Source organism: Capricornis sumatraensis, chromosome X, assembly GCF_032405125.1.
Source record: "Capricornis sumatraensis isolate serow.1 chromosome X, serow.2, whole genome shotgun sequence".
NCBI classification, from domain to species: Eukaryota; Metazoa; Chordata; class Mammalia; order Artiodactyla; family Bovidae; genus Capricornis; species Capricornis sumatraensis.
The window spans coordinates 86281193-86309039 of record NC_091092.1 but is presented as its reverse complement, the minus strand read 5'-3'; the positions used below and the strand labels follow the sequence as shown (position 1 = coordinate 86309039).

General features: G+C 51.9%; 1 protein-coding gene across 3 annotated transcripts; it reads left to right on the top strand.

Moving 5' to 3' along the window:
• The first annotated feature begins 16 nt into the window (after positions 1-16).
• CACNA1F (calcium voltage-gated channel subunit alpha1 F) lies at positions 17-27155 on the top strand. Of its 3 annotated transcripts, none has more exons than XM_068963036.1 (48): positions 17-41; positions 1533-1782; positions 2160-2265; positions 2703-2842; positions 3095-3237; positions 3342-3494; positions 4691-4887; positions 5000-5103; positions 5614-5771; positions 6052-6135; positions 6248-6341; positions 6507-6533; positions 6682-6842; positions 7965-8190; positions 9175-9382; positions 9479-9599; positions 9716-9797; positions 11107-11149; positions 11334-11385; positions 12294-12441; positions 12666-12795; positions 13285-13344; positions 13560-13666; positions 13749-13836; positions 14428-14535; positions 14628-14680; positions 16416-16562; positions 17344-17545; positions 17636-17794; positions 18722-18832; positions 19279-19362; positions 20175-20195; positions 20405-20533; positions 20858-20923; positions 21179-21270; positions 21921-22080; positions 22311-22438; positions 22722-22818; positions 23006-23108; positions 23372-23473; positions 23655-23785; positions 24017-24148; positions 24633-24802; positions 25503-25610; positions 25722-25849; positions 25954-26066; positions 26448-26645; positions 26925-27155. In XM_068963036.1, exons 1-48 carry the CDS (start codon positions 17-19, stop codon positions 27153-27155), a joined length of 5880 nt encoding a protein of 1959 aa, XP_068819137.1. The 3 variants fall into 3 exon arrangements, with proteins under 3 accessions (XP_068819137.1, XP_068819136.1, XP_068819138.1); XM_068963035.1 differs by having other exon boundaries at positions 5614-5804; XM_068963037.1 differs by having other exon boundaries at positions 17-91; positions 1686-1690; positions 5614-5804.
• Positions 27156-27847: the final 692 nt, after the last annotated feature.

Sequence of the window (27847 nt, the reverse complement as noted above, 5' to 3'; positions counted from 1 at the left end):
CAATCTCGAAAGGAGGATGTCGGCATCCGAAGGCGGGAAAGGTGAGAGCAACCTTCCACCCCTACAGACCCTTGGAGCAAGCCTGGGCTCTGCTCTATCCTCTGCCCCTCTGACCCACCCACTGCCCACCAGGATCCTACCCCTGGAGAGCCTTTTGGGGACTGGAATCATATTACCCTGTTCCCATCCCAGACAGCCCCAACACAGCCCACAGCCTTAGATCCCAATTTGAAACCCAGCCCCAAACCTGGCCCTGATCTCTATCCTAGCACCCACCCCAACTTCAACTCCAATGTCAGCCCCAAGCTTAATCCTAACACAAACTTTACCAACCAGAGGGCAATCCACTGTTAGAGTCCAAATCCCAACATGGATACAGACCTTACCATGAGCTCTAAAGTCACCTAAACTCAACCCCAACCCCTGGATATCAGCACTGTTGGTGAATGGGTCTCTGACTTTCCAGAAAGAGCACAGACCCATTTTTAAGGATCAGAGAGAAAGACAGAATGCATACTTGATGGTGGTAATAAGTCGTGAAGGTTTAGAGTCAGAGACTCCCTGGGTTTAACTCCCAATTCAGCCGCTTCTTCAAATAACTTAACCTCTCCTTTTGCATCAATTTCTCCACCTGAAAAATGGAATAATACTATGTGTCAGACATTCTTCTGAATGCTGAACTCATTTAATCCTCACAACAACCCTATGTTGTAGGTACTCTTATTGTCATCTCATTATACAAATAAGAAAATTGAGGCTCAGAGAGATTACATAATTTGCTCAAGGCCACAGGAAGCTACCAAGTGGTAGAATGAGGATTTAAATTCAAATAGCTTTTTTCCTCCAAAGCTGATGGTATCTTAACCAGGCCAACCCACTGCCCCTTAGAGGCTGAAATAAGGCCGTGGGAATTGGGAATGGATTTAGCTGAAAACCCCAGTGTAAAACTCAGATCCCACCTGAATTCAAACTCAACTTTAACGCTAACCTTGATGCTGATTCAAATCCCAACTCATTCAATTGTCTAGGCCTAACCCTAAATCATATTTCAAGCACACTTTACTCCCACCTGAATTTAAACCCAACCCAAAATCTACCACTCAAGTTTAACCCTAAATTTGCTTCCAGCTATAAACTCAGTCCTATCCCATGCAAATTTAAGCTCCCCACCCCCTGCAAATCTAACACAAACTCTGCTTCAGTTAGAAATATAATCTCACCCTCACTCACCTATAAACTTGCACTTTACCCTCAGTCAATTCTAATACCAGCTCATCCCCCAATCCTTAACTCAGGTACCCTCAGTTCAGTTCAGTTCAGTTCAGTTCAGTTCAGTCGCTCAGTCGTGTCCGACTCTATGCAACCCCATGAATCACAGCACACCAGGCCTCCCTGTCCACCACCAACTCCCAGGTACCCTCAACTCCCCCTAATTTTACATGCTTTTCTCTCCTTCCCTCAGATAGAAGAATAGCATCAGGTAGGAGGCAACCAATACCTTGTCCTCACCCTGACTTGGTTTCTTCACACAGACACCACCCCAGAGCCCAGTGCAGCCAATGGGACAGGCCCTGGGCCCGAATGGGGGCTGTGCCCTGGGCCCCCAGCATCAGATGGTGAAATCAGCGGGGCATCCGGCCTAGAGACCCCTAAGCGAAAGACTCAGCACAGTAAGCACAAGACAGTGGCAGTAGCCAGTGCCCAGCGGTCACCCCGGGCACTCTTCTGCCTCACCCTGGCAAACCCCCTGCGGCGCTCCTGCATCAGCATTGTGGAATGGAAGCATCCTTGAAGGCCAGGGGCAGGGCTCAGGGGTGAAGGTCATCAGGGTACCAAGAGTCAAGGATCAAGCCAGGGTTGGAATGAAAGAGGGCTGAGATCACCAGGGATCAAGGGTTAAGACTGAATTCAAGGGAGAGTTGAGAAAGGTGAAGGTCTGAAGGAGGGAGTGGTGTCAAGAGTCAAAGACTAAATCTCAGCCAGACTTGAGGATGCTAAGGTTTCTCGGGGGGTCAGAGTCAAGGCCTTGGTCAGAGCAGGGGCCAGGAATGTCAAGGTTGGTCATCTTAGGGTCGAGTCAGCACTGGGTGGGGAGGGCCCCAAGGGAATGTCATATTCTGAGGCCACTCTGCCTGGGTCCTTAACTGTGTCCACCTGAGGCCCTTCGACATCCTCATCTTGCTGACCATCTTTGCCAATTGCGTGGCCCTGGGAGTCTACATCCCCTTCCCAGAGGACGACTCCAACACGGCCAACCACAACCTGGTGAGGCTTGCCCTCCCCGCCTCCAGCTAGATACAGCTCCAGCAGAGCCACACTTCAAGCCTTCCAGCCAGGCCCCGCCCCTGCTGACCCAGATGACCCTCTCCTGCCCAGCCCCACCCTCTGTCCTGCTTTGCTGGCCTCCCCCTGAAGTGAAAGTTGCTCAGTTGTGTTGGATTCTTTGCAATCCCATGGACTGTAGCCCGTCAGGCTCCTCTGTCCATGTAATTCTCCAGGCCAGAATACTGGAGTGGGTAGCTGTTCCCTTCTCCAGGGGTTCTTCCCAACCCAGGGATCGAACTCAGGTCTCCCACATTGCAGGCGGATTCTTTATCCTCTCAGCCACCAGGGAAGACCCGCCTCCCCCTACCCCCTATCAAACAAACCCCACTCCCAAATAACTTCCCAATCTCCCGCCTCGCCCCCGGCTCTGCCCCCAGGAGCAGGTGGAATACGTATTTTTGGTGATTTTCACTGTGGAGACGGTGCTCAAGATCGTGGCCTACGGGCTGGTGCTTCACCCCAGCGCCTACATCCGCAACGGCTGGAACCTGCTCGACTTCATCATTGTCGTGGTCGGGTGCGCATCTGCAGAGGACACACCCCACCCTAGTTCAACTTCCCACCACAGACCTGTTAAATTCGGGGCTCAGGGAAGTGACTGCTTCAGACTGCCCCCATTTGGCAGCCAGAATCAGGAATATTAACATATTTAAACCTATTTGCATTTCCAGTTACAGGGATTTGTACTTCTCAGAGGAGAAGGAAAAGAAGGGAAGGGGGGATCCCAAGGCCTGACCCCCTACTTCCTTTTTCCATGCTCCCCCATCAGGCTGTTCAGCGTGCTGCTGGAGCAGGGTCCCGGACGCCCAGGGGACACCCCGCATATGGGAGGGAAGCCAGGGGGCTTCGATGTGAAGGCATTGCGGGCATTTCGGGTGCTGCGGCCACTGAGGCTGGTGTCTGGGGTCCCAAGTGAGTGGCACATCCCCCAGGCTTGGAGGTGATGGACAGGAGTGGGAGGGGTGGGGGCCTGAGCTGACCCCGCCCCTACTTTGACCACCCCTCGCTCCCTACAGGCCTGCACATAGTGCTCAATTCCATCATGAAGGCTCTGGTGCCACTGTTGCATATCGCACTTCTTGTGCTCTTTGTCATCATCATTTATGCCATCATCGGACTGGAGCTGTTCCTCGGACGCATGCACAAAACATGCTACTTCCTGGGATCTGGTCAGCAAGCCCACCTGTCCTGGGACAGGACTTGCCCCCTCCATTGGCTCCTAAGCCCCACCCTGTTCTCAAGGAAACACACTCAAATACACGAGATTCTGCTCCCCGGTTCAGGCTCTGCCACCAGATCAACAAGCCCTACCCCAATATATTTGGGCTTCCCAGTGGTGCTAGTGGTAAAGAACCCACCTGCTAATGCAGGACACATAAGAGACGGGTTCAGTCCCTGGGTTGGGAAGATCCCCTGGAGGAGGAAATGGCAATGCACTCCAGTAATCTTGCCTGGAGAACCCCATGGACAGAGGGGCCTGGCGGGCTATAGTCCATGAAGCCACTTAGCACACACACACAGCACACCCCATGTATTCAAGACTCTACCCTTAATCTCAGACCTTTCTGTGACCCCATGGACTGTAGCCCACCAGGCTCCTCTGTCCTTGGGATTTCCCAGGCAAGAATACTGGAGTGGGTTTCCATTTCCTTCTTCAGTGGATCTTCCAAACCAGGGATCCAACCAATGTTTACCGCATCTCCTGCATTAGCATTCTTTACCACTGAGCCACCAGAGAAGTGAAGACTCCTAGGCAGGCCTTTTTTATCCAGACCCAAACCCAAGGCTTGCCCCCACCCTTCTTTCAAATGACCCTCTGAAATTCACAAGACTCTGCTCCTAGGCTCATGGCTCACTGTTACTCACAAGACTCTGCCTCAAAATTTACAGTCCCACTCCCCAGATCTCTGTGGTTGGGCTTCACAGCTTCCCAGCGGTTCAGAGTCCTGACCCAGCAGTCAGAGACTAAGGGTTGTCTATTTTTTAAATTTCGTATATTTATTTATGGCTGTACTGGGTCTTTATTGCAGTGTGCGGGCTTCTCTTGTTGTGGCTCAAAGGCTCTAGAGTGTGAACTTCAGTAGTTGTAGTTCATGGGCTCAGTAGTTGTGGTTCTGTCTCTAGAGCACAGGCTCAATAGTTGCTCTGAAGTATGTGGGATCTTTCTGGACCAGGGATCAAACCCTGGTCTCCTGCATTGGCAGGCATATTCTTTATCACTGAGCCACCAGGGAAGCCCTAAGGGTTGTCTGATTTAGAAAAATCTAGAACTCTGAGGCAAACTTCCCAGGTAGGCGGGCTTCCAAGGTGCCCATGACTGTGGCTTGGGTGCACTTCGGATTCCAGAGCTCCAGTGTTCCCACAGACATAGAGGCGGAGGAGGACCCGTCACCCTGTGCGTCCTCAGGATCAGGGCGTGCTTGCACGCTGAACCAGACGGAGTGCCGTGGGCGCTGGGCAGGGCCCAACGGAGGCATCACCAACTTTGACAACTTTTTCTTCGCCATGCTGACAGTCTTCCAGTGCATCACCATGGAAGGCTGGACCGACGTCCTCTACTGGGTGAGATGGAATGACAGACACTCAGTGCAGAAGCTGAACCTGCCTTTCCTCCCTGAGCTCAGGCAGGAGGGTCTGCATGCACTGAGAGATGCATGTCCTCCCCCCTCCCTAGATGCAGGATGCCATGGGGTATGAGCTGCCCTGGGTGTATTTCGTGAGTCTCGTCATCTTTGGATCCTTCTTCGTCCTCAACCTTGTACTTGGTGTCCTGAGTGGGTGAGGAGCCTAGACACTTACCCAACCCCTCAGCCCCTGTCCCTTTTCTTTGTTCCTAGCAAACTTCTAGGCATCCTTCAAAACCCATCTAAAATACCCCTTCATTCATTCAGTCAACACTGAGCATCTACTGTGTGTGAGGCACTCTTTTAGGAATGGAACAAAAGACAAAAGTCTCTGCCTTATTGGATATTACATACATACATACACACATATGTGTTTTGGCTCATATGAACTATGTACTATGGAAAGAAAGGAATGGGGAGATATTGTAATTACAAACAAGGACAAGCAGGGACGGGCCTCCCTGAGAAGGTGTTATCTGAGTAAAAATGGGAAAGATACTGAGCCATGTGAATATCTGAGGAAAGAGTGTTCCAAGCAAAGTCTCCAAAGCTAAAATGTTCCTAGAATATTCAAAGAACAGCAAGGAGGTCAGTGTGGCTGGGATAGTGATGGCAGGGGGGCCAGGGTGGTTCCTCTGTCTAGCCCTCTATTCTCCTTCCTCAGGGAGTTCTCCAAAGAGAGGGAGAAGGCAAAAGCACGAGGGGATTTCCAGAAGCTTCGGGAGAAGCAGCAGCTGGAGGAGGACCTCCGGGGCTACCTAGACTGGATCACACAGGCGGAGGAGCTGGACGTGGAGGACCCCTCAGCTGCTGGCAACTTTGGTTCCGTGGCTGAAGAGGGCCTGGGCGGCCACCGTAGGCAATCTCAACCCAGCCCACTCCCTGCCTCACGCATCCCTCAGATGTGGGCTGCCCTCCGATCTAGCCCCAGCCCTCAGCAACTCTAGGCCCAGCCTCTGGTTATGGTCTATGACACAGAACCCAGACTCAGATACCCTTCCCAGACTGTACCCAGAACAAAGACTCCAAATAACACCCCTCACCCCAGAGCCCTAACCTCACTCCAGACCCTGTTCCCCAAATGCCCTCCCTGTGCTTACAGGGCCACAACTGGCAGAGCTGACCAATAGGAGACGAGGACGTCTGCGCTGGTTCAGTCACTCCACCCACTCCACCAGCAGCCATGGTGAGGATCCAACCAGGTTGAGGAGGGGGTGGGATGAGTAGGCAGAGGGGAAGGCCAAGAGCAGAACCCTGGCATCTTCATGTGCTGACTTCTTCTCCCACCCTGCCCACAGCCAGCCTCCCAGCCAGTGACACCGGTTCAATGGCAGAGACCCAAGGAGACGAGGAAGAAGAAGAGGGCACTCTAGCCAGCTGTACACGCTGCCTGTGAGGCCCCCAGCCCTTGACCCCTGACCCAGCCCAGAACCCGGAACAGATCCTGGCCCCAGTCCTGACTTAAGCCTCCAACTTCCTAGCCCTGACCTCCAACCCCTGCTGGTGAGTGCCCCTCAGCCCCCAGTGATGCCCACCTCCCATCTTCCCCTTTTCCAGAAATAAGATCATGAAAACCAGCGTTTGGTGAGTTGAGAAAGCTGTGTGACTCCCAGACCCTATGACTTTGTGAACCCCACCTCCAAGCCCCCCATGACCAACAGGCTGCCCCACCTGAGCCCCCAGGACAGGTTCAGGTAAGTGATCTCTGTCAGTGGGCTCCCTGTCCCCACAGCCGCTGTCTCCGCCGAGCCAACCGGGGCCTTCGGGCGCGCTGCCGGAGGGCTGTGAAGTCCAATGCCTGCTACTGGGCCGTGTTGCTGCTTGTCTTCCTCAACACTCTGACAATCGCCTCGGAGCACCATGGGCAGCCCTTCTGGCTCACCCAGATCCAGGGTGCACCCTCCCAGCCTGCCAGCCTTCTCCCCAGCCCCTAATTCCTTCCACCCCAGAAGCTCAGATGCAGGATCTCTTGGGTGCCCCAGATCCCCAGATAGGGCCCTCCCACCCAAGTAAATGCAGAAAGCCTGTCCCGTCCTACCTTGTAGCTTACACTTAGGTAGTGCTTGCTGTGTATGTCAGGCTCTGTTCTCGGCACTTTACATGCACTCACTCAATTTCTCTTCACTGCAACTTTATCTGAATTAAGTACTAAGGCACAGAGGCCTAGCACCAAGGTCCTGAAGAGTTAAATGACTAACCCCAGGATTCAGCTACTGAGTGGCAAACCCAGGCAGCCTGGCTCTAGAGTTCAGGCTCTTAACCCCACTGTCTGGACAAGTTAAACTCTCTGTGCCTCAATTTCCCCATCTACAAAATGGAGGTAGTGATAGTATCCACTTCATGGGATGCTAAAAGCAAAAATGAAAGTGTTAGTTGCTCAGTTCTGTCTGATTCTTTGAGACCCCATGAACCGTAGCTTGCCAGGCTCCTCTGTCCATGGAATTCTCCAGACAAGAATAGTGGAGTGGCTAGCCATTCCCCATCTTCCCGACCCAAGGATTGAGCCCACGTCTTGTGCATTGCAGACAGATTCTTTACCATCTGAGCCACCAGGGATGGCGGGGAGGATTAAATGAGTTAAAGTGAAAAATGCTTAGAACGTTGCCTGACCCACATGGAGTTAATACTGTATAAGTGTTATTAATAGCCCTTACTATTATTCATTTTAATCACAGCCCCAACCTGAATACTGAGCAAACTTCTAACCCCAACCCTCAAACCGGCCCCAGTCCCAGCTAAACGCTAGGCTCTAAGTCTACCCATGAATCAGAGTTTTTCTGTATTCACAGAGGCTAACCCAGGCCCACACCCCAGCTCTGCCCTTGCCCCGGCTCCAAAACTCTCAAAAACTCATGCACCCTGACCTACAAACTCACCCTATCCTCAATCCTAACCACATCACCAGCTTGTGCCTGGTCCGATACCAGCTGCCCCAGATCGCTCCATGGCCCCTACCTCCCCACATGTCACCACAAAACCTGGCTAGCCCACTCACCCCTGCCTCTCTCTCCACAGAGTATGCCAACAAAGTGTTGCTCTGTCTATTCACGGTGGAGATGCTTCTCAAGTTGTATGGTCTGGGGCCCTCTGTCTACGTGTCCTCCTTCTTCAACCGCTTTGACTGCTTCGTGGTCTGTGGGGGCATCCTGGAGACTACGCTGGTGGAGGTGGGTGCCATGCAGCCCTTGGGCATCTCGGTACTCCGCTGTGTGCGCCTCCTCAGGATCTTTAAGGTCACCAGGTATGTGGGGGGTGAGGGGTAGAGGGGGGTGTGTTTGTATGTGGCGAAGGGTGAAGACTGAGACCCCAAACACAGCTGCAACAGCCACCACCCAAGCTCCAATGATGACTATATTTGCATCACCATTCATTTATCAAATATCCATTGAGTGCCTACTGCATACAAGGTGTCCTTCCAGGCCCTAGGGAAACACCAGGAATCAAAGCAGACAATAGCTCCTGCCTTCCTAGAGATTAAAGTCAGTTGGGGAGGGTGTCTACTCCACTTCCCTCCCCTTCCTCAGCCTCATCTTCAGCTAGAATATGATTCTCAACCCCATCTCTAAATTCAACCCTGTACTCATCACCAACCCAAACCCCATCCCTCACCCCCAACCATAACACTATCTCTAACTCCAACCACCAGCCACTCATCATCCACAAGGTCATTTACAGCCCCAATATCCAAGCCCAAGCCTAGCCCCACCTCCAACCTCATTTCTAACTTCCAGATACATCCCCATCACTAACCACAACTCCCACATCCCAAACTCATAACCATTAGTCTATCTCCAACTGCAAACTCGTCCCCAGTCCCAGCCCTAATCTCATCCCCATCCATCCGCTCCTCTATCCCAACCCTCAACCACAACCTTATCCCCAATTCAGTCATCTACAACTCCAAATATTCCCTAAGCCCATCCCCAGCTACCATCCCTTACCCCAACCCCAGTCCCAGGCCCAACCTGAAACCCAATTCTAGCTTCACCAACTTCCATATACCCACCACACTAATCTCATCTTCCCTAACGCCACCCTAACCTCAAAAAACCCCTTCCCCTTCCTTCTTATTCTCACCTCACTCTAACTCCAAAATCACATCCAACATTGACATCAAAGTTCACCTTAACCCAGTCTGCCCCAGTACATCCCAAGCTGAAGCCCTGCCCTGGCTCCTGACTCACCACTGGACATGTCAACCCTTCCCCCTCCATCTCTGCTGCAGGCACTGGGCATCTCTGAGCAATTTAGTGGCGTCTCTGCTCAATTCAATGAAATCCATTGCATCCTTGCTGCTTCTCCTCTTCCTCTTTATCATCATCTTCTCCCTGCTTGGCATGCAGCTGTTTGGGGGCAAGTTCAACTTTGACCAGACCCACACCAAGCGAAGCACCTTTGACACCTTTCCCCAGGCCCTCCTCACTGTCTTTCAGGTGGGACCTGGAGATCATGGGATGGGTGGCAAGTGGGGAGGGACCCAACGTTGGGGAGAGGGTCCCAAGGACTTCATGGTGACTTCCCACCCCTAGATACTGACGGGTGAGGACTGGAATGTGGTCATGTATGATGGTATCATGGCCTATGGCGGCCCCTTCTTCCCAGGGATGCTGGTGTGCGTGTATTTCATCATCCTCTTCATCTGCGGCAATTGTATCCTCAGAGCCTTGGGAGGCTGGGTCATGGCAGGGTTGGGGGAGGATAATGAGGACCTGGGCACTCTGTAGGCAGTCTGCTTCTCCATCCTCTCTAGCCTGAGCTCACCCCAGACATCCTATTGAATGTGTTTCTTGCTATCGCTGTGGACAACCTGGCCAGTGGAGACGCAGGCACTGACAAAGATAAGGGCAGGTGAGGTCTGACTCTGCCTCCAAGACACTCTTGCCCTGGAATCCCTGACTGGGACCCTCATACACACATCCCATACCACTAAAGATGCCTTGGTCTCCCTGGAAATCTCTATCTGCAGATCCAACCTGCCAGTCCTCATTCACTGGGCATGCATTTACTGAGCACCTACTTTTAACCTGGTGGGTCAGGGCTTCCCTGGTGGCTCAGATGGTAAAGAATCTTCTTGCAATGCAGGAGACTCATTGTTACCCAGTTCAATCCCTGGGTAAGGAAGGTCCCCTGGAGAAGGGAATGGGGAGGAATACCCACTCCCGTATTCTTGCCCGGGGAAATCCCATAGATAGAGGAGCCTGGCAGGCTATAGTCTATGGGGTCCCAAAGAGTCGAACACAACTGAGTGACTAATACATACGTGCACACTTTTTGCCAGGCCCTGTTCTATATGCTAAGGAGACAGCAGTGGTCAAAGTAAACAGAGTTCTTGCTGTCATGGAGCTGACATTCTAGCTGGGAAAGGCAAGCAAAACACAAACAAATGAATATATAATAATATAATTTAATTAAATATATGTTTACAACATGTAATGAAGGAAAAGAAAGCAGAATAAGAGAATAGAGAGATATGATGCTTGCTGTTTTGGTTAGAGTAATCAAGGAAGGTGACTATTGAACAGAGGCCTGAAAGAAGTAGGGGAGTGAGCCATGCCGATATCTGGAGTAAGAGTGTTCAAGGCAAGGGGACAGCAAATGCAGAGGTCTTGAGGTGATAATATTCTTAGCACATTTTAAAAACACCATGGAGGGGTTTCCCTGGTGATCCAGGGATTAGACCCCATGCTTCCACCGCAGAGGGGCAGGGGGCACGAGTTCAGTCCTTAGTCAGAGAACTAAGATGCCACATGCTGCTGGGAGTGGCAAAAAAAAAACAATACCATGGAGACACCATGGATGCCATGGAGTGGCATGAACAAGGAGAGTGATAGGGCATGAGCTCAAATAGGGGGAAATAGAGAAGCCAGATCAAGGGTATCCTGGGCCATGGTGAGGACTTTCGGTTTTGCTCTGAGTAAGGGAGGAGACATGGGAGGGGTGTGAGCAGAGGAGGAATGTCCCAGACTTAGAACTTAATAGGATCTCTTCTGCTGCTGTGAGAATAGACCAAGGAGATGAGAAAGGAAGCAGGGAGGTTCTATGGGACCTAAGAAAGGTCTGTTCTGACTACAGTGACCCCCTCCTCCACCAGCCTTGCCTATGTGCTTCAATCTTTAACAGTCACCGCCCACCCCACCCCCCATATTTCTTTGCCCAGGGAGAAGATCACTGAGGAAACTCCACAGGAGAATGGAGCACTGGTGAGTTAAAAGCCTGGGCACTGTCTACACCTCCCACTACCACCAGTATCTGTCTGTGTGCGTGTCTTTAACCCCCATCCTCTGGCTATTCATTCCTTCTTTATTGCATCCCTTCTGTGCCTCCCCCGTGTCCATCCTCTGGTGAATCCCCCATCATCGATGACCCCCATCTTCCTGTCCCCAGGTGCCTGGTGGGGAGAATGAGGAAGAGGAATCTGCAAAAAATGAAGGAGCAGGCAAGTGGGCAGGGTCAGATGAAAGAGGCATGGGACCTTGGGGAAACCACCCAGGCAGACCTTGTGACCCCTGAGACCTTCTTCTCTGGGGAGCAGCCTTCTCTGAGATGGTCTTGAAAAAAATGGACTTGGTGTGTGGCCAGGAAGTTTCAAGACACTGAGATTAAAGATGTACTTAGTCACTCAGTCGTGTCCAACTCTTTGCAACCCCATGGACTGCAGCCTGCCAAGCTCCTCTTTCCATGAAGATTCTCCAGGCAAGAATACTTGCCATGCCCTCCTCCAAGGGATCTTCCCAACCCAGGGATCAAACCCAGGTCTCCCACATTGCAGATGGATTCTTTACTGACTGAACCATCAGGGAAGCCCCAAAAGAGAAACCAATATTTTGCTTTATTGCAGAACATCTCAGAGGCTTTATTATAAAATAGTGTGTAAATGCCTGAAGAGGGGCTTCCCCAGTGGTTCTGATGGTAGAGAATCTAACTGCAGTGCGGGAGACCTAGGTTCAATCCCTGGGTACAGAAGATCTCCTGAAGAAGGGAATGGCCACCTGCACCAGTATTCTTGCCTGGGAAATCCCATGGGCAGAAGAGCCTGGTGGGCTATAGTCCTGAAGATGGCGATGTTCACTCAGCACACATTTACTGAGCCCCTACTGTGTCCCAGGGCTTCCCTTGTGGCTCAGCTGGTAAAGAATCTGCCTGCAATGTGGGAGACCTGGGTTCGATCCTGTGTTCTAAGTGCTGAGGACACAGAAGTAAACAAGACGAGCTGAAATCCCTTCTCTGAGGAGCTGCCATTCTAGCAGGGAGATGAGAATTTTACCATGGGAAAGCACTGTTCTAGGTGCTCTACACACATCTTCTCAATTCATTCTCTCTCTTTTGATGTTCTTCTGGTGCCAGGCATGGAGGAAGAGGAGGAGGAGGAAGAAGAGGAGGAAGAGGAAGGGGGGGCTGGGCATGTGGAGCTCCTGCAGGAAGTTGTACCCAAGGAGAAGGTGGTACCCATCCCTGAGGGCAGCGCTTTCTTCTGCCTCAGCCAAAGCAACCCGTGAGTGCTGCGCATGTGCAGGTGGTGGGGGCTGGGGTGGGGGAGCAAAGGAGGGGAGGGAAACAGGAGGGCCTGGGGTAGGGAGAGAGGGAGGACCAGGGAGCAGCCAAGGCTCAGGTGGGGTGCACAGCCTGATGCAACAGGGCCCAGGCTGTCTCTCTTGGGCTCCCTCAGTCACTTCTGTGGTCCTGGGTTCTGACCACGGCCATTTCTCCACTCCCCAGGCTGAGGAAGGCCTGCCACACCCTCATCCACCATCACATCTTCACCAATCTCATCCTGGTGTTTATCATCCTCAGCAGCGTGTCCCTGGCCGCTGAGGATCCCATCCGAGCCCACTCCTTCCGCAACCACGTGAGCCTTGGGCTAGGGGCTCAAGGGGACACTCCCGGGGCTGTCCTACTGGATACAAGCTATGGCCAGGGTGCAGACAGGGACAAGACCCCCTAGTTAGGCAGAGAGAGACGAGAAATAATGGTAGGTGCGGCAGTACTAGCCTTTATTACGTGTGCAACACCCTTGGGGAAGCGCCGGGGAGGTGATCAGTATTTGGAAGAGGAGGAAGGTGTACTCAGAGGCTGAGCAGACCAAGGGTGCCCATGAAGATGGGTAGAAGGAGAGGAGGCTAGATCCGAAGCCTTGTCTCTCTGATGGCCAAGGTTTTTGCCTTGTAGAGAAGTCTTTGATGGTGATGAGAGAGGGGAAGGAGAGGGAGGGAAGGAAAGAAAAGAGTGAGGAAGAGAGGGAAGGAAGGAAGAGGAACAGCAAAACCTACAGAGAGGGACACACAGCTAGGAGCCCCCTCAGCCATGACTTGGTGCCCCCATCTTTCTCGCCCCCCAGATTCTGGGGTACTTCGATTATGCCTTCACCTCCATTTTCACTGTGGAGATTCTACTAAAGGTATGAATGGGCCTCTGAAGTTCATGGGGTCACAAAGAGTCAGCGAACATGACTCAGCAACTGAACAACAGTTGATAAGCCCCCATCATGCCCCCAGTTGCCCCAATCTACTCCCCACCCACCCTTGTAGCCCACCACTCCTGTTTCCACCCCCAACTGTCCTCCCTATCTCCAGATCTGTGGTCTAACTAGCCTTATATCCCCTTACTCCCAAGATGACAGTGTTTGGGGCTTTCCTGCACCGTGGCTCCTTCTGCCGTAGCTGGTTCAATCTGCTGGATCTGCTAGTGGTCAGCGTGTCCCTCATCTCCTTTGGTATCCAGTGAGTGACACCTTGCCCACTCCATCCCTCCAAGAGCCAAGGCCAGGCCCCGGCCATGGTCTGAGGGCTGTCCTCTCCTCAGCTCCAGCGCCATCTCAGTGGTGAAGATTCTGCGTGTGCTCCGAGTACTGCGGCCCCTTCGAGCCATCAACAGGGCCAAAGGACTCAAGGTATCCACATCCCACCCGAATTCATGGGACCCAGACTCTGCCCCACCCCTGGGGCCAAAGATCATGGTCAGAGTGGCCATTTGCAGTGATGCCTGACCCTCGTAGTTCAGTCGGTAAAGAATCTGCCTTCAATTCAGGGACTCAGGTTCATTTCCTGGGTGGGGAAGATATCCTGGAGAAGGAAATGGCAACCCATTCCAGTATTCTTGTCTGGAGAATCCCATGGACAGAGGAGCCTGGCAGGCTACAGTCCATGAGGTCACAAGAGCCAGACACGACTTAGCGACTACAACCACAATCTGACCACATAGCCTGGACCTGATGTTGTAACCACCTATCCCTGAACACTGGGCACAGTTACAAGTAACTGTCCATTCCTTACCAAAGGCCACATTTCTATGACCCAAGTTTCTGATGTGCGGACTCATACCCATCTGGCAAACACTTATTTCCAGTTGGTGCCCACATGTCCTTCACCCAAGACCGCGTGTTCTCAACCCAAGTCCCTGAGCTCCACACATACCAAGAGTTTGTGCCCCCTGGCTGTCATGGCCTGTGGTGTCCATGAGCCATATTTGTGGGTGCCTGCAGCATGTGGTGCAATGTGTGTTCGTGGCCATCCGGACCATCGGAAATATCATGATCGTGACCACACTCCTGCAGTTCATGTTCGCCTGCATTGGTGTGCAGCTCTTCAAGGTGAGAGGAAACACTGGAAAGGCTCAGATGTGAATCAGGGTGGGAAGGGGGGGATGAAAGGTGGATCTGTTTGACAAATATCATCCCTGCAGGGGAAATTCTACAGTTGCACTGATGAGGCCAAACACACACCCCAAGAATGCAAGTGAGTGCCCAAATCCTGCCCTCCATGCAGCCCAGGACCCCTCCAAGTCCAAAGAGGTCCCTGGATCTCAACCAGGCCTCTGAAACTCCTAGATCTTCCTCCAAAGAACTGTAGAGACCCCTAGAGTTTTAAAAATATTTATTTGGCTGGGCTTCCCGATAGCTCAGTGGATAAAGAAGCCACGTGCCAATGCAGGAGACACAGGAGATGCTGGTTCGTTTCCTGGGTTGGGAAGATCCCCTGGAGGAGGGCATGGCAACCCACTCCAGTATTCTTGCCTGGAGAATCCCATGGACAGAGGAGCCTAGCGGGCTACAGTCCATGGGGTCACAAAGAGTTGGACTTGACTGAGCAACTACACACACACACACACACACACACACACACACACACACACACACATTTATTTGGCTAAGTCGGGTCCTAGTTGCAGCACACAGATCTTTGTTGCATCACGCAGGATCTTCCGCTGCAGATGCAGTGCATGAACTCTCTTGTTATGGCACATAGGCTCAATAGTTATAGCCCGTTGGCTCCAGAGCACATTGGCTTAGTTGCTCTGTGGCATGTGGGATCTTAGTTCCCCAACCAGAAATCAAATCCACATCCCCTGCATTGCAAAGCAGATTCTTAACCATTGGACCACAAGGTAAGTGCCACCCCCAGATTTTATAAAGGCCCCCAAGACCCCAGAATTCCTCAAGGCCCTGATATACCCTGAGAATTCTAAGAACTGCAAAGACTCTCAGAACTCACTAATCCTTAAGATACCCCCAGTAACTGCCCCAAACCCCTCTTCACATTCCCCACAGTTACCTCCACTCCACTCCAACCCCCCCAGCAATTCCCAAACACCCACCACTGCCACCACCAAGTCCCCAGCTTCCACCTTGAGACTCCTATAGAGGGTAGTTGATGTTTAGCCACTAAGCCATGTCTGACTCTTTTGCACCACCATGACACTAGCCTGTCAGGCTCCTCTGTCCATGGGGTTTCCCAGGCAAGAATACTGGAGTGGGTCCCCCTACTTCAGGGGATCTTCCCAATCCAGGGATCAAATCTGCATCTCCTACGTCTCCTGCATTGCAGGCAAATTCTTCACCACTAGGGCACCTGGGAAGCCTGTAGAGGGTAGTAGTTAACTGAAATTAGACATTCCTGCTTCAAATTCATCTCATGAGACTTGAGTATGTTTCTTAACCTCAATGAGTCCCATTTTCCTTAACTGAAAAATGAGGATCAAAAGAGTATGGATTTCACAAGGTTGTTGTGAAGACTAAATGAGTTACTACATGGAGCGTGTACTACAATGTAAAAGTAGTACATGTAAAGCCTAGCACAAAGCCTGGCATATACTTAGTGCTGATAAATGTTGGCTATTATCAGTATTGCTTTTTCCTGGATGACAATGATGATGATAATAATGGTGATGATAGCTAACGTATATGGTCCCAACAATGCACCAGACACTGTTCTCACTGATTGACAACATTAATCCTTGTAACAAGCCAAGAAATATGTTCTGTCATTATCCTTATTCATAAATGGGGAAAACTGAAGTACAGAGAGGCTAACTGCCCAAGGTCACCCAGTCAGTAAATGGAAGTTCAGGATTTGAACCCAGGCTATTCACCCCCACCACTATGCCCTGCTGCCTCCATGCTGGAGACACCAGTCACCTTCCCATAGCTCCCCACCCCCCCTCACCCATCCAGCATGTCTGCAACATCCGCAGGGGCTCCTTCCTGGTCTACCCCGATGGAGATGTGTCAAGGCCTCTGGTCCGGGAGCGGCTCTGGGTCAACAGCGATTTCAACTTTGACAATGTCCTTTCAGCCATGATGGCCCTGTTCACTGTCTCCACCTTCGAAGGCTGGCCTGCGTGAGGGACGGGCCCTAGGGATGGGCAGGGGACTGGGCGAGAGTCTCTAGTGGACTGGCTTGGGATATTCTGGGGATGAGTGGAAGGGTATCTTGAGATGTGATGAAGGTCTCTGGAGAATGGATAGAGTTTTCTGGGGACTGGTGGGTGTATCAGATGACTAAGTGGGGATCTCCTAGAAGTTGGTTGAGGGTGCTTTGGGGACCTGGGTGAGGGGGCTTCTAGGAATTGAGTAGACGTCTCTGAGGCACTAGGTGGAAGTCTAGAGAGGACTGGAAACGATTTAGAGGGTACCTGGGTAGGGGTCTGGGGGACTGGGTGGAGGTCTTGGAGGAGATGGAGCTGGAGATTCAGTGGTTTCCAGATACCTGCACAAGTCTTCAGGGGTATTAGTCAAAGATGTTTGGGGGAGATGGAACAAGGAATTCAAGCTGATGGGACAGAGGACTTAGAGATCTTTGGGGGCTTGTGGGGGAGTTCTGGGGAGCTGCATAGGGACCCCAAGATGACTGGAAGAGAATTGGGCATCTGTGGGAACTTAAGGGATTTGAGGGTCTCAGAGAGCCTGATTGGGGAATTTTCTGGAGGGTTGGATGGGGATCTCTGGGTCTCTGGAGGGCTGGGCTTTGGGAGTCTTTGATGACCTGATATGGAGGTCTCAGGTGATTAGGTTGGTGGGGGGTGGATATTTGAGAAGGATATTCTGGGGTATCTAAGGTGTCTATGGGTAGGTTGGAGGAGTCTGGGATATCCCCCCACTTGCCCCCAACTGGCTCCCCAGGCTGCTATACAAGGCCATTGATGCAAACGCAGAGGACAAGGGCCCCATCTACAATTACCACGTGGAGATCTCAGTGTTCTTCATTGTCTACATCATCATCATTGCATTCTTCATGATGAACATCTTTGTGGGCTTTGTCATCATCACCTTCCGAGCCCAGGGCGAGCAGGAGTACCAAGACTGTGAGCTGGATAAGAACCAGGTGACCTCTAACCCCTGATTCACCAACTCCCCTCCCCAACTCCTTGCCTTGGGACACCACCGCTCACTCATGGTTTGCACCCATATGCAGCGCCAGTGTGTAGAATACGCCCTCAAGGCCCAACCACTCCGTCGCTATATCCCCAAGAACCCACATCAGTATCGTGTGTGGGCCACTGTGAACTCTGCTGCCTTCGAGTATCTCATGTTCCTGCTCATCCTGCTCAACACAGTTGCTCTAGCCATGCAGGTCTGAACTCCCCACCCTGACCCCCACCAGACACCTGACCCTATTCTGTCCATACAAATCCTTGAGAACCATCAGAAATGCTTTAGGCTGCAAGTAAACAAAACCTCCAACTGAGAGAAACTTAAGCTTTGAAGATATGTGTCACATTTTTTTCAAATTACAGACCTATTAACCCTAATTTCAGGAATGTGAGAATGTGAAAAAATATGGCAGATGGCAAATATAAGTTGCCATTGACTGTGAAATGCACCCAAATTTCAGAGATTCTAAAATGTGAAAAGATGTATATCCTGGAATCAATAAAATGTGAGTTAGCTCACATAGCAAGCAGAGGTAGGCTATTTGCTTATTGCCCACCAGGGACCCAGGCTCTTTCTGTTCCACTATTCTTAGCAAATTGGTGTTCATTCTCACGATTGTTGCTTCATGGTCACAAAATGGCTGCCATAGCTCCAGGCATCAAAACCACATTCAAAGCAGGAAAAAGGAAGGAAGGTTGCAGTAAAGGACTTTCCTCACTTGTTGTTTAGTCTCTGAGTCATGTTCAATTCTTTGTGACCCCATGGACTGTAGCCTGCCAGCCTCCTCTGTCCATGGGATTTTTCCAGACAAGAATACTGGAGTGGGTTGCCATTTCCTTCTTTGATCCTTTTATTGGAAATCAAAAATATTCTTCACAGAAGCTGCCCAAGCAGCAGCAAGCTTATGTTTCAGTCTCATTAGTCAGAACTAGCTGCAAGGAAAGCTAAGAAATCAAGAGCTGGGCTTTCCAATATCCATAATGGGAAGTGGACAGTGTGAGAGTTTTGGCCAACTCATCATGCTTCCACATCCCCAGACTCACCTCAGTCTAAGCCAGAAAATATTTGACTGTTATGGGGGTTTTCTGCCTCATGCTATATCCCCACATCGGATTTTCTCCCACAGCACTATGAGCAGACTGCTCCCTTCAACTATGCCATGGATATCCTCAACATGGTCTTCACTGGCCTCTTCACTGTCGAGATGGTGCTCAAAATCATTGCCTTCAAACCCAAGGTATCCCCCTCCCAGACCTAATCCATTCCTTAGGGTGGAGCTCATTGCATACCTCTCAGGGGGTACTTCCCTCATAGCTCAGTCGGTAAAGAATCTGCCTGCAATGCAGAAGACCTGGGTTTGATTCCTGGGTTGGGAAGATCCCCTGGAGAAGGAAATGGCAATCCACTCCAGTATTCTTCCCTGGAAAATCCCATGGACAGAGGAGCCTGGTGGACTACAGTCCCTGGGGTCACAAGAGTTGGACACAACTTAGCAACTAAACCACCACCACCAGGGGGCAGCAACCAATGAGTCATGAGACTAAGGAGGAAGAGGGATCTAGATGCAGCCCTATCATGGTCCAACCCAGGCCCTGCCTCCCCAATGTCCCCAACCACTACTAGCCCCATACCCTAGCTTGCTAGCTCTGAGAAGACAGGACACTGCTTTCCTCTTGTCTACAGCATTACTTTACTGATGCCTGGAACACATTTGATGCTCTTATTGTGGTGGGCAGCGTAGTGGACATTGCCGTCACTGAAGTCAACGTGAGGACTGGCCTCTCTACTAACCCACTCTACTCCTACCAACCTTCTCTCACCTCAATCCCAGGGCTTTCTCTCATGGGGAGGTGGTTCCCACTCACATCCTACTCACTCCCAGAGACTCAGAACTCCTTCCTCTAGCACTATCTCTCTGAGTCTGTGTTGGGTTCAGCCAAAGCCCTCTTCTCCCAGCCCTCCCCCCTCCCATTTATTTGCAAGTTATGTCCTGTCTCCAGCAGCTCCTAAAATAACTCTCTTGTTTTACCATTATTTTCTTCATTGCCTCTACATCCCCCTCCGTTGGCCCCATCATCTCCACCAACTCCTGCTTTGACTGCATCATCTCTTCTGATTCCTTTATTGGCTCCATTTCCTCCACCAATACCATCGTCTCTGACACTGGGTCTTTCACGGCTCTGTCATCACCACTGATTGCACCGTTGGCTCCATCATCATCTTCATTGGGTACTGCGTGGTCCTCTGTTGACAATGCTGCTGGGTCCATATCTCCATCACTGGCTTCTCCATTGGATCTTCCATCGGATCTCTCATGTCCATGAAACCACTGGCTCCACCATTTCCTCCATTGGCTGCAATATCTCTCCTCCATCACCTTCTGTACCTTCTCCTTTCCCTTTCACCCTTATTACCAACTTTTCCTTCAACCATCCTGATCCATCACTTCATAACCTTCCTCATCATCCCTGGATAATAACTCTGCCATCCTCTATCCCTCATATCTGCTCCATCATTTCTCCTCTTGTTCACTGGCCCTGTGATCTCATCACCTCTGTTTCGGTCATATCTCCATCCAGAATGGTGGCCACCTGGGCGAGGTAAACCCCCACCTCACAGCAGGGACTCTATACCTTTCTCTTCACCTACCATCCTTTCCTTTCTGCCTGAAAGTCCTTAGAAATGTTCCCTAACCACTCTGGGGCCTGGGTTCTGAGGGATTTGATGGCTTCGGGAGGTCAAAGTAGGAGACTGGGAGGTGGCTGAAGCAAATGTGAACTGAGCATACTCACCACACACTCAATCCCAGAGCTCTGAGGACAGTTCCCGCATTTCGATCACCTTCTTTCGCCTCTTCCGAGTCATGCGATTGGTCAAGCTTCTTAGTAAGGGTGAGGGGATTCGCACATTACTTTGGACATTCATCAAGTCTTTTCAGGTAACTCCCCCACTGCTTTGTCCACTCCTCATCCCTACCTCACACCTCTCAGCTTGTCCTTTTACCATTCCCAGAACTACCCCTTCCAGCATGTCATACCCATCAGCAGCTTACTATTTCCAGTTTTCTGTCTTCTGTGGGCTTCCAATTCCCAACGTGTCTTGGCCTCACACACCTTACTCTATTGTACTTAATACTGTGTTGTAGGCACCTTGGGGATGGACCACATCTCTCATATGTCCCAGGGTTGAGGGAGCAGTGCATTCTGGGGCTTACAGTTCTCTCCGTGGACCTGAGTACCTATCGTCCTCTCTCCCCCCCTAGGCCTTACCCTATGTGGCTCTTCTCATCGCAATGATATTCTTCATTTATGCAGTCATTGGGATGCAGGTACATGGAAACACTAGGGAGCATCCCTCGGGCACTCTTCTGTTGACGGGTTAGACAGGAATGAGCCCAAAGTGGGGGTATAAAGACAGACAAGCCGCATAACCCTGAGTCAGTCCACACATCTGTGTAATGGGGTCAGCAGTGCCTGCTTGTCAGCATGGTGAGGATCCTTCAGGTATTAGGTGTTGTGAAATGGGTGGGATCCTGTAAAGAGCACAGAGTCACCCCTCTGACACAGCCCTTGTGTGCCCACAGATGTTCGGCAAGGTGGCTCTTCAGGATGGCACACAGATCAACCGAAACAACAACTTCCAGACCTTTCCACAGGCTGTACTGCTTTTGTTCAGGTGACACAAACACCCCTTCCCTGCTGCTTTGATCTCCAGCATGCTTTTGAGGGGTGGCCACATAGCCTCTCTGGGCCCCAGACTGCCTGAGTTATGGAAATAACAGGGCAGCATGGGACTCCACGGGGTGTCCTTGGTGGCTCAGATGGTAAAAAATCTGCTGGCAATGCAGAAGACCCAGATTCAATCCCTGGGTTGGGAAGATCTCCTGCAGAAGGAAATGGCTACCCGCTCCAGTATTCTTACCTGGAGAATCCCATGGACAGAGGAGCCTGGCAGGCTACAGTCCATGGGGTTGCAAAGAGTCACACATGACTGAGCAACTAACACTAATGCTGGTACTGTGAGACTCCATATTCCCGAAGACCTTTTCTGGTTGTGTTCTAAAGAATCTTTTAGAATAGTCTAGCCTCAGCCGTCCTTTTTCTGGCTGCAAGATGTATACCTTTCATAGACCTTGCATCTATAAAATGAAAACATGACTGTCATCAACATGGCCACACCAGCTTTTAAAATATTGAAATGCTATCTTTACCAGATGTTGCGCCTGGCAAGAAGTAGGTCATCTCATCACCCCTCTGGCCCCTACAGCCCCTTGTCATGATGTCACAGCCTCCCCTCCAAGATGGCATCCCTGTGTGACCCCCCAGGTGTGCTACTGGTGAGGCATGGCAGGAGATAATGCTTGCCAGCCTTCCCGGAAGCCGGTGTGACCCTGAGTCTGACTTCGACCCTGGTGAGGAGTTTAGCTGTGGTAGCAATTTTGCCATCGCCTATTTTATCAGCTTCTTCATGCTCTGTGCATTCCTGGTAAGGACCATTTCCCCACCACTATTACCACTGTCTCAGGGGCTGGCTCTGAGGAAGTCCGGGGATGAGGTGGGGAGCCCAGATCTTCAGAGCAGATGAAAGGGCTGGCCTGACAAGATCAAACCAAGGACTCCTGAGTCAGTGACCATATAAGCTTACCTCAGCCTCCCACCAAACCCACATACCCTGCTCTGCCCTTCACCTAACTTCTCCTACTCACTGGCCCACAGATCATAAATCTCTTTGTGGCTGTGATCATGGACAACTTTGATTATCTAACCAGAGATTGGTCCATCCTGGGCCCCCATCACCTCGATGAATTCAAGAGGATTTGGTCTGAATATGACCCTGGGGCCAAGTATGCCCTCTAACCCCATACCTGGGATCCCAGAGGACAGTGTACTGCCCACACAGTCCTCCAACCCCAGAACCACTCACCTGTGCTTCCCATTACCCAGGCAGTAGATGCTGCAAGGTTCCCACTGCTGCTGTCCTCTGCCTCTTCCTCTCCCAACTCTTCCCTGGCAGGCTATGGGGTGTTGGTGCCGGGAGGGAGTGATGAGCTGGTAGGACCTTGAGTAAGGACTAGAGGGGTTATCTCCAACCCAGTAGTGCCTCCTATCCACCCCTACCTTGCCCAGAGGCCGCATCAAGCACCTGGATGTGGTTGCCCTGCTGAGACGCATCCAGCCCCCCCTGGGATTCGGGAAGCTGTGCCCACACCGAGTGGCCTGCAAGGTCTGTGCCCCTGCCCACCACTGCCTCGGAGAGGACTGTCCACCATATGACCGGGGTGGCCAGGGACCCTGCCTTGGGTGGGGAAGGGGTGTTTGGTGGCATCCTCAAAGGCTTCTGCCCTTGAGCATCACATGCCTGCATCCCTGGCATTTGCCCAAAGTGGCTTCCATATCCCTGCTGTGCACAGAGACTTGTGGCGATGAACATGCCCCTCAACTCAGATGGGACAGTGACATTCAATGCCACACTCTTTGCCCTGGTCCGGACATCCCTGAAGATCAAGACAGAAGGTGTGTGGGGAAGAGGGGGAGGGGCAGGAGGGAGAGGGTTCCTGGGGAAGGTGCCAGGAGCAAACTAATTGGAGAATGGGCCCCACTCCTAGCTCTGAACCTCAAAATAGGTGAGTTTGTCTTCTCCAAGTCTGTTTTCCCACCTGTCCAACCAGAGCAGTGTGTGGCTGCAGTAGAAGCTTGTGCCGCCCCCTCCAACAGTGAGGGAGTAGCTGTGAAGTGTTCTTCCCATTGGCTTATGCCCATATCCTCTCCCGATGCAGGGAACCTGGAGCAAGCCAATCAGGAGCTGCGGATTGTCATCAAAAAGATCTGGAAGCGGATGAAGCAGAAGCTGCTAGATGAGGTCATCCCGCCAGCTGACGGTGAGCTGGCTCCACCCCAATTTCTTAAGCCCGCCTCTGAATGTCGAGGATTTGCTCACTACCACCAAACCATCCCTGGCTACAGATGGAGGGTTGCAGGGGAAGAGTCCAAGCCTTGGTGGGAGAAGCGGGGAGAGCAGAGGACTTCTGTGTGACCTTGCTTCTTCTCCCTTGCTCCCAGAGGAAGAAGTTACCGTGGGCAAATTCTACGCCACATTTCTGATCCAGGACTATTTTCGCAAATTCCGGCGGAGGAAAGAAAAGGGGCTACTAGGCACCGAGGCCCCCCCAAGCACCTCCTCTGCCCTTCAGGTCTTGGGAGCAGGGGCTGAGCTGGGTGGGGATATGTGGAACCATTGTAGCTGAGGCTGACTGCCTTCTTGATCTCACGGAAGCCATGTCACAGATGAAGAAACTGAGGCCCCAGGACCCATAGAGGGTCAGGGGTGGCTGTGGGGCTCCTTTCCCACGCCACACTCGTACCCAAGGGCAGGGAAGTTTAGACCCTGAGCTGCCTGCTTCCCTACTTTTCTACCCCCACAGGCTGGCCTGAGGAGCCTGCAAGACTTGGGTCCAGAGATGCGGCAGGCCCTCACTTGTGACACAGAGGAAGAGGAAGGGGAAGAGAGGCAGGAGGGAGAGGAGGAGGAACACGAGGACCTGGAAACGTACACAGTAAGGACAATAAGCTTTCACTCCCCCAGACACTCTTGATCGTAAAATATTGGGTTGGCCAAAAAGTTCATTTGGGTTTTTCAGTACCCTGTTATGGAAAAACCTGAACGAACTTTTTGGCCAACTGCATCATCGACTCAATGGACATGAGTTTGAGTAAACTCTGGGAGTTGGTGATGGACAGGGAGGCCTGGTGTGCTGCAATCCATGGGGTCACAAAGAGTTGGACACGACTGAGTGACTGAACTGAACTGAACTGAATACTCCCTCAACCCTTTGAGTGACTTCCATACTGCCTCTGGGAGGAAGCCCCCCAGAGGAGACACCCTACAGTAGACAAACGTTTATTTGGTACCTACCACCCACTGTTGGGCTGGGGGCAAGACTCAGTTTCAGCCCCCGGGGTAGTTCCTGGATACACACTATTTGACCAAGTGACTTGGTTATAACCTGGATGCAATCCTCAATCCTGTGATTTCCATAGGCCCTAATGGGCTCCCAGCCCACGTCTCGCCGGAGCTCCGTGATTTCTGTGTCTCTGCCTGTTGGAGACAAACCTCCAGATTCACTTTCCCCTGGACCCAGTGATGATGATGGGGGGGCTCCCAACTCCAGACAGTCCAATGTTCCCCAGTCTGGGTCCCATGCCCACAGGTATGGCCAAAGCTCTGTGGGAGGTTTGTGAGGGAAGACAGGGACTAGGCACTATATGGGGACTTCAGGGCGCAGAGGTGGTTAGTATAAGAGGGCCTTCAAATGGAAATGTGGGGAGAATTGGAGGGGATTCAAGAGCTCTGGTGGGAACAGAGGGTAATAAGAGATTCACATGAGAGAGGCAATAGAGGTTTAATATACAAAAACACATGATGTGGAGCAAAATGGGTTTAAGTTCAAATCCTGGCTCTGCCATTTGCTAAGTGACCTTGAGCTAGTCACTTAGTTTCTTGGTCCTCAATTTCCTCACTTGTGAATGAGGAGTGATGGTAGCACTTACCTCATGGGAATGATGGATGAAATGAGGTCACACCTAGCTTTTACAGCCTCCCTCTCACCACCTCCCCAACACACCCCCAGTTCTTGTGTTGAAGCTCTCTCTTCAACAGGCCAAAGAGAGAGCCTGCTTTGATTTTTTGGAAACTTCGGGTGCTTCCAATGAGACAGACAACTGTTAAAGAAAGCCTGTGTTTGCCTTAAAATGATGACATGTTAACTATGTTTTGTGAATTTTCTCAATTAGGAAAAAATTAAAAGTCCAGTGTTTCTGTAGAAGGTAGGGCATGGAATGAGAGGGAATCAGGGGCTCAGGACCACATTGAGAGGATCTGGTCTGCCTAACTTGCCTCACTTTCCCCAGGAGAAGCTCTGGGGTTCTCATTTTCACCATTCCAGAAGAAGGAAGTTCTCAGACCAAGGCAACCAAAGGGCAAGAGAAGCAGGATGAGCAAGAGGAAGTCCTGAGCCAGCACTCTGGCCACGACACGTAGGATGAGCCCATGAGCCCATGTGTGGGAGGAATGGTAACCCACTGCACATGCCCAGGCCTGAGCTCACCCCAGCCATTCCTCATGAACAGGCTCTCCTACCTAGATGAACAGGCAGGGACTCCCCCACGCCCCATCCTTTTGCCATCTCACAGACCCCAGAGATACGTGGATGGCCACCAAGCACCACGCCGCCGTCTGTTGCCCCCAACACCTGCAGGTGAGAGTGGACATGGGCCTGGGCCCCCTCCCTGGGCCATCAGGGCAGAGGGCTGGGGAGGCACTGACATTCCTCTTTGCCCATGGTGCCCCCCACACTCCCAGGTCGGAAGCCATCCTTCACCATCCAGTGTCTGCGGCGCCAGGGCAGCTGTGAAGATTTACCCATCCCAGGCACCTATCATCGTGGACGCAACTCAGGGCCCAGTAGGGCACAGGTGAGGTGGGGGAGGGAGGCTGAGGTCTGGAGGGGTGGGGGCAGCCGAGGCTGAATTTATCAAATACACTACATATTAGGTTCTTCTGAAGAAGGGGGCACATGTGAATTCACACAATCCTCACTGTGCCTATAAGGTGGGTACTATTAGCCTCAGTTTACAGATGAAGAGACTGAGGCCCAGAGAGGCTTACCCAAGATCACATAGCTAGTAGGTGGCAAACCCAGGCCTCTGTGCTCTTAAATAAACTCAAGTCTGATTTATACCCTTTAAGTTTGACCTCAGTTGTGGTTTGGGATAAGAGGTAGGCACGGGAGTGATTCCTAGATCCTCATACCCCATCCATCCATCACTATGCCCCTGATGTTTATTCTGGTCCAGGGTTCCTGGGCAACCCCTCCTCAACGGGGCCGACTCTTATATGCCCCACTGCTGTTGGTGGAGGAGGGTGCAGCAGGGGAGGGATACCTCGGCAAATCCAGCAGTCCACTGCGCACCTTCACCTGTCTGCATGTGCCTGGAACCCACTCGGACCCCAGCCGTGGCAAAAGGGGCAGTGCTGACAGCCTGGTGGAAGCTGTGAGTCCAAAAGGGGAGGGGGCAGGAGGGACGGGAGAGAAGGGGAGGAGGTGGGAGCTTGGGAAGGAGGGGAAAGGGGTCCCCAGTCTCTGTGTTGTGCATGTAGCTCTCTCTTTGCTCTGCAACTTCTGCTCAGCAAGATGTGTGCCCCACTGTCCCCCACAGACATCCCCGTGTGCCTTCATGGGTTCATCACTAATTCACAGCAGCCCTTCTGTGCATACTGCCTTGTTTCCATGCTGCACCCACTGTCAACACAGATCCCATCTGTGCCCCCAGGTGCTCATCTCTGAGGGCCTGGGCCTCTTTGCTCGAGACCCACGCTTCGTGGCCCTGGCCAAGCAGGAGATTGCAGATGCATGTCGCCTGACCCTGGACGAGATGGACAGTGCTGCCAGTGACCTGCTGGCACAGGGGACCAGCTCACTGTATAGTGACGAAGAGTCCATCCTCTCCCGTTTTGATGAGGAGGACCTAGGAGATGAGATGGCCTGCGTCCATGCCCTCTGAAGTCCTGCCCCTCCCCCACTGCTCAATAAACTTCCCTCCCTCCCTTCCTCAGAAAGAGACAGCCGTGGACCACACTCCTGGATTTTGGTGTCTTTGCACTGGAGGCCTGGGGCTGCCCAGCAGCTCCCATCTATCCATCCCCTGTATCAGGCCTGAGCCACTGCCCACACATGGGTATTTCCAGAAACCAGGACAGCCAGGCCTGATTATTCAGCGTCAGGGAAGGAGGGAGGAGGAGGAGGAAGAGACAGCAGCCAAAAAAAGCTGGAGACAAAGTGGAGGTGCTGGGGGAGGGAGGGTACTAGACAGATGGAGGGAAGTGGAGAGAGAGAGAGGATATGTGGGGGGTTGGATGAGGGGTGGGGGAAAGTCAGAGATTCCACAAGGGGTCAGGCAGATCAGACTGAGGCAGGACAGATGGGTGGAAAGGAAAGATACAGAAACCTCTAGGCGAGGCCTGCCAGTAGTCAGGCCTGGAGGTTAGAATTAGCCTGGCATGTGATGTGTCTTAGGCAGAGGGGCTCTCTGACAGTGTCAGAGAGGGAGACTAAATTGGGATCACCCTGTCTCCTACTTTGCCTTTTCTGCTGGAACAAAGGGAAACCTAGGACTTCCCTGGTGGTATGGTGGTTAAGATTGCACTTCCACTGCATGGGCATGGGGTCCGATCCTCGGTGGGGAAATAAGATCCT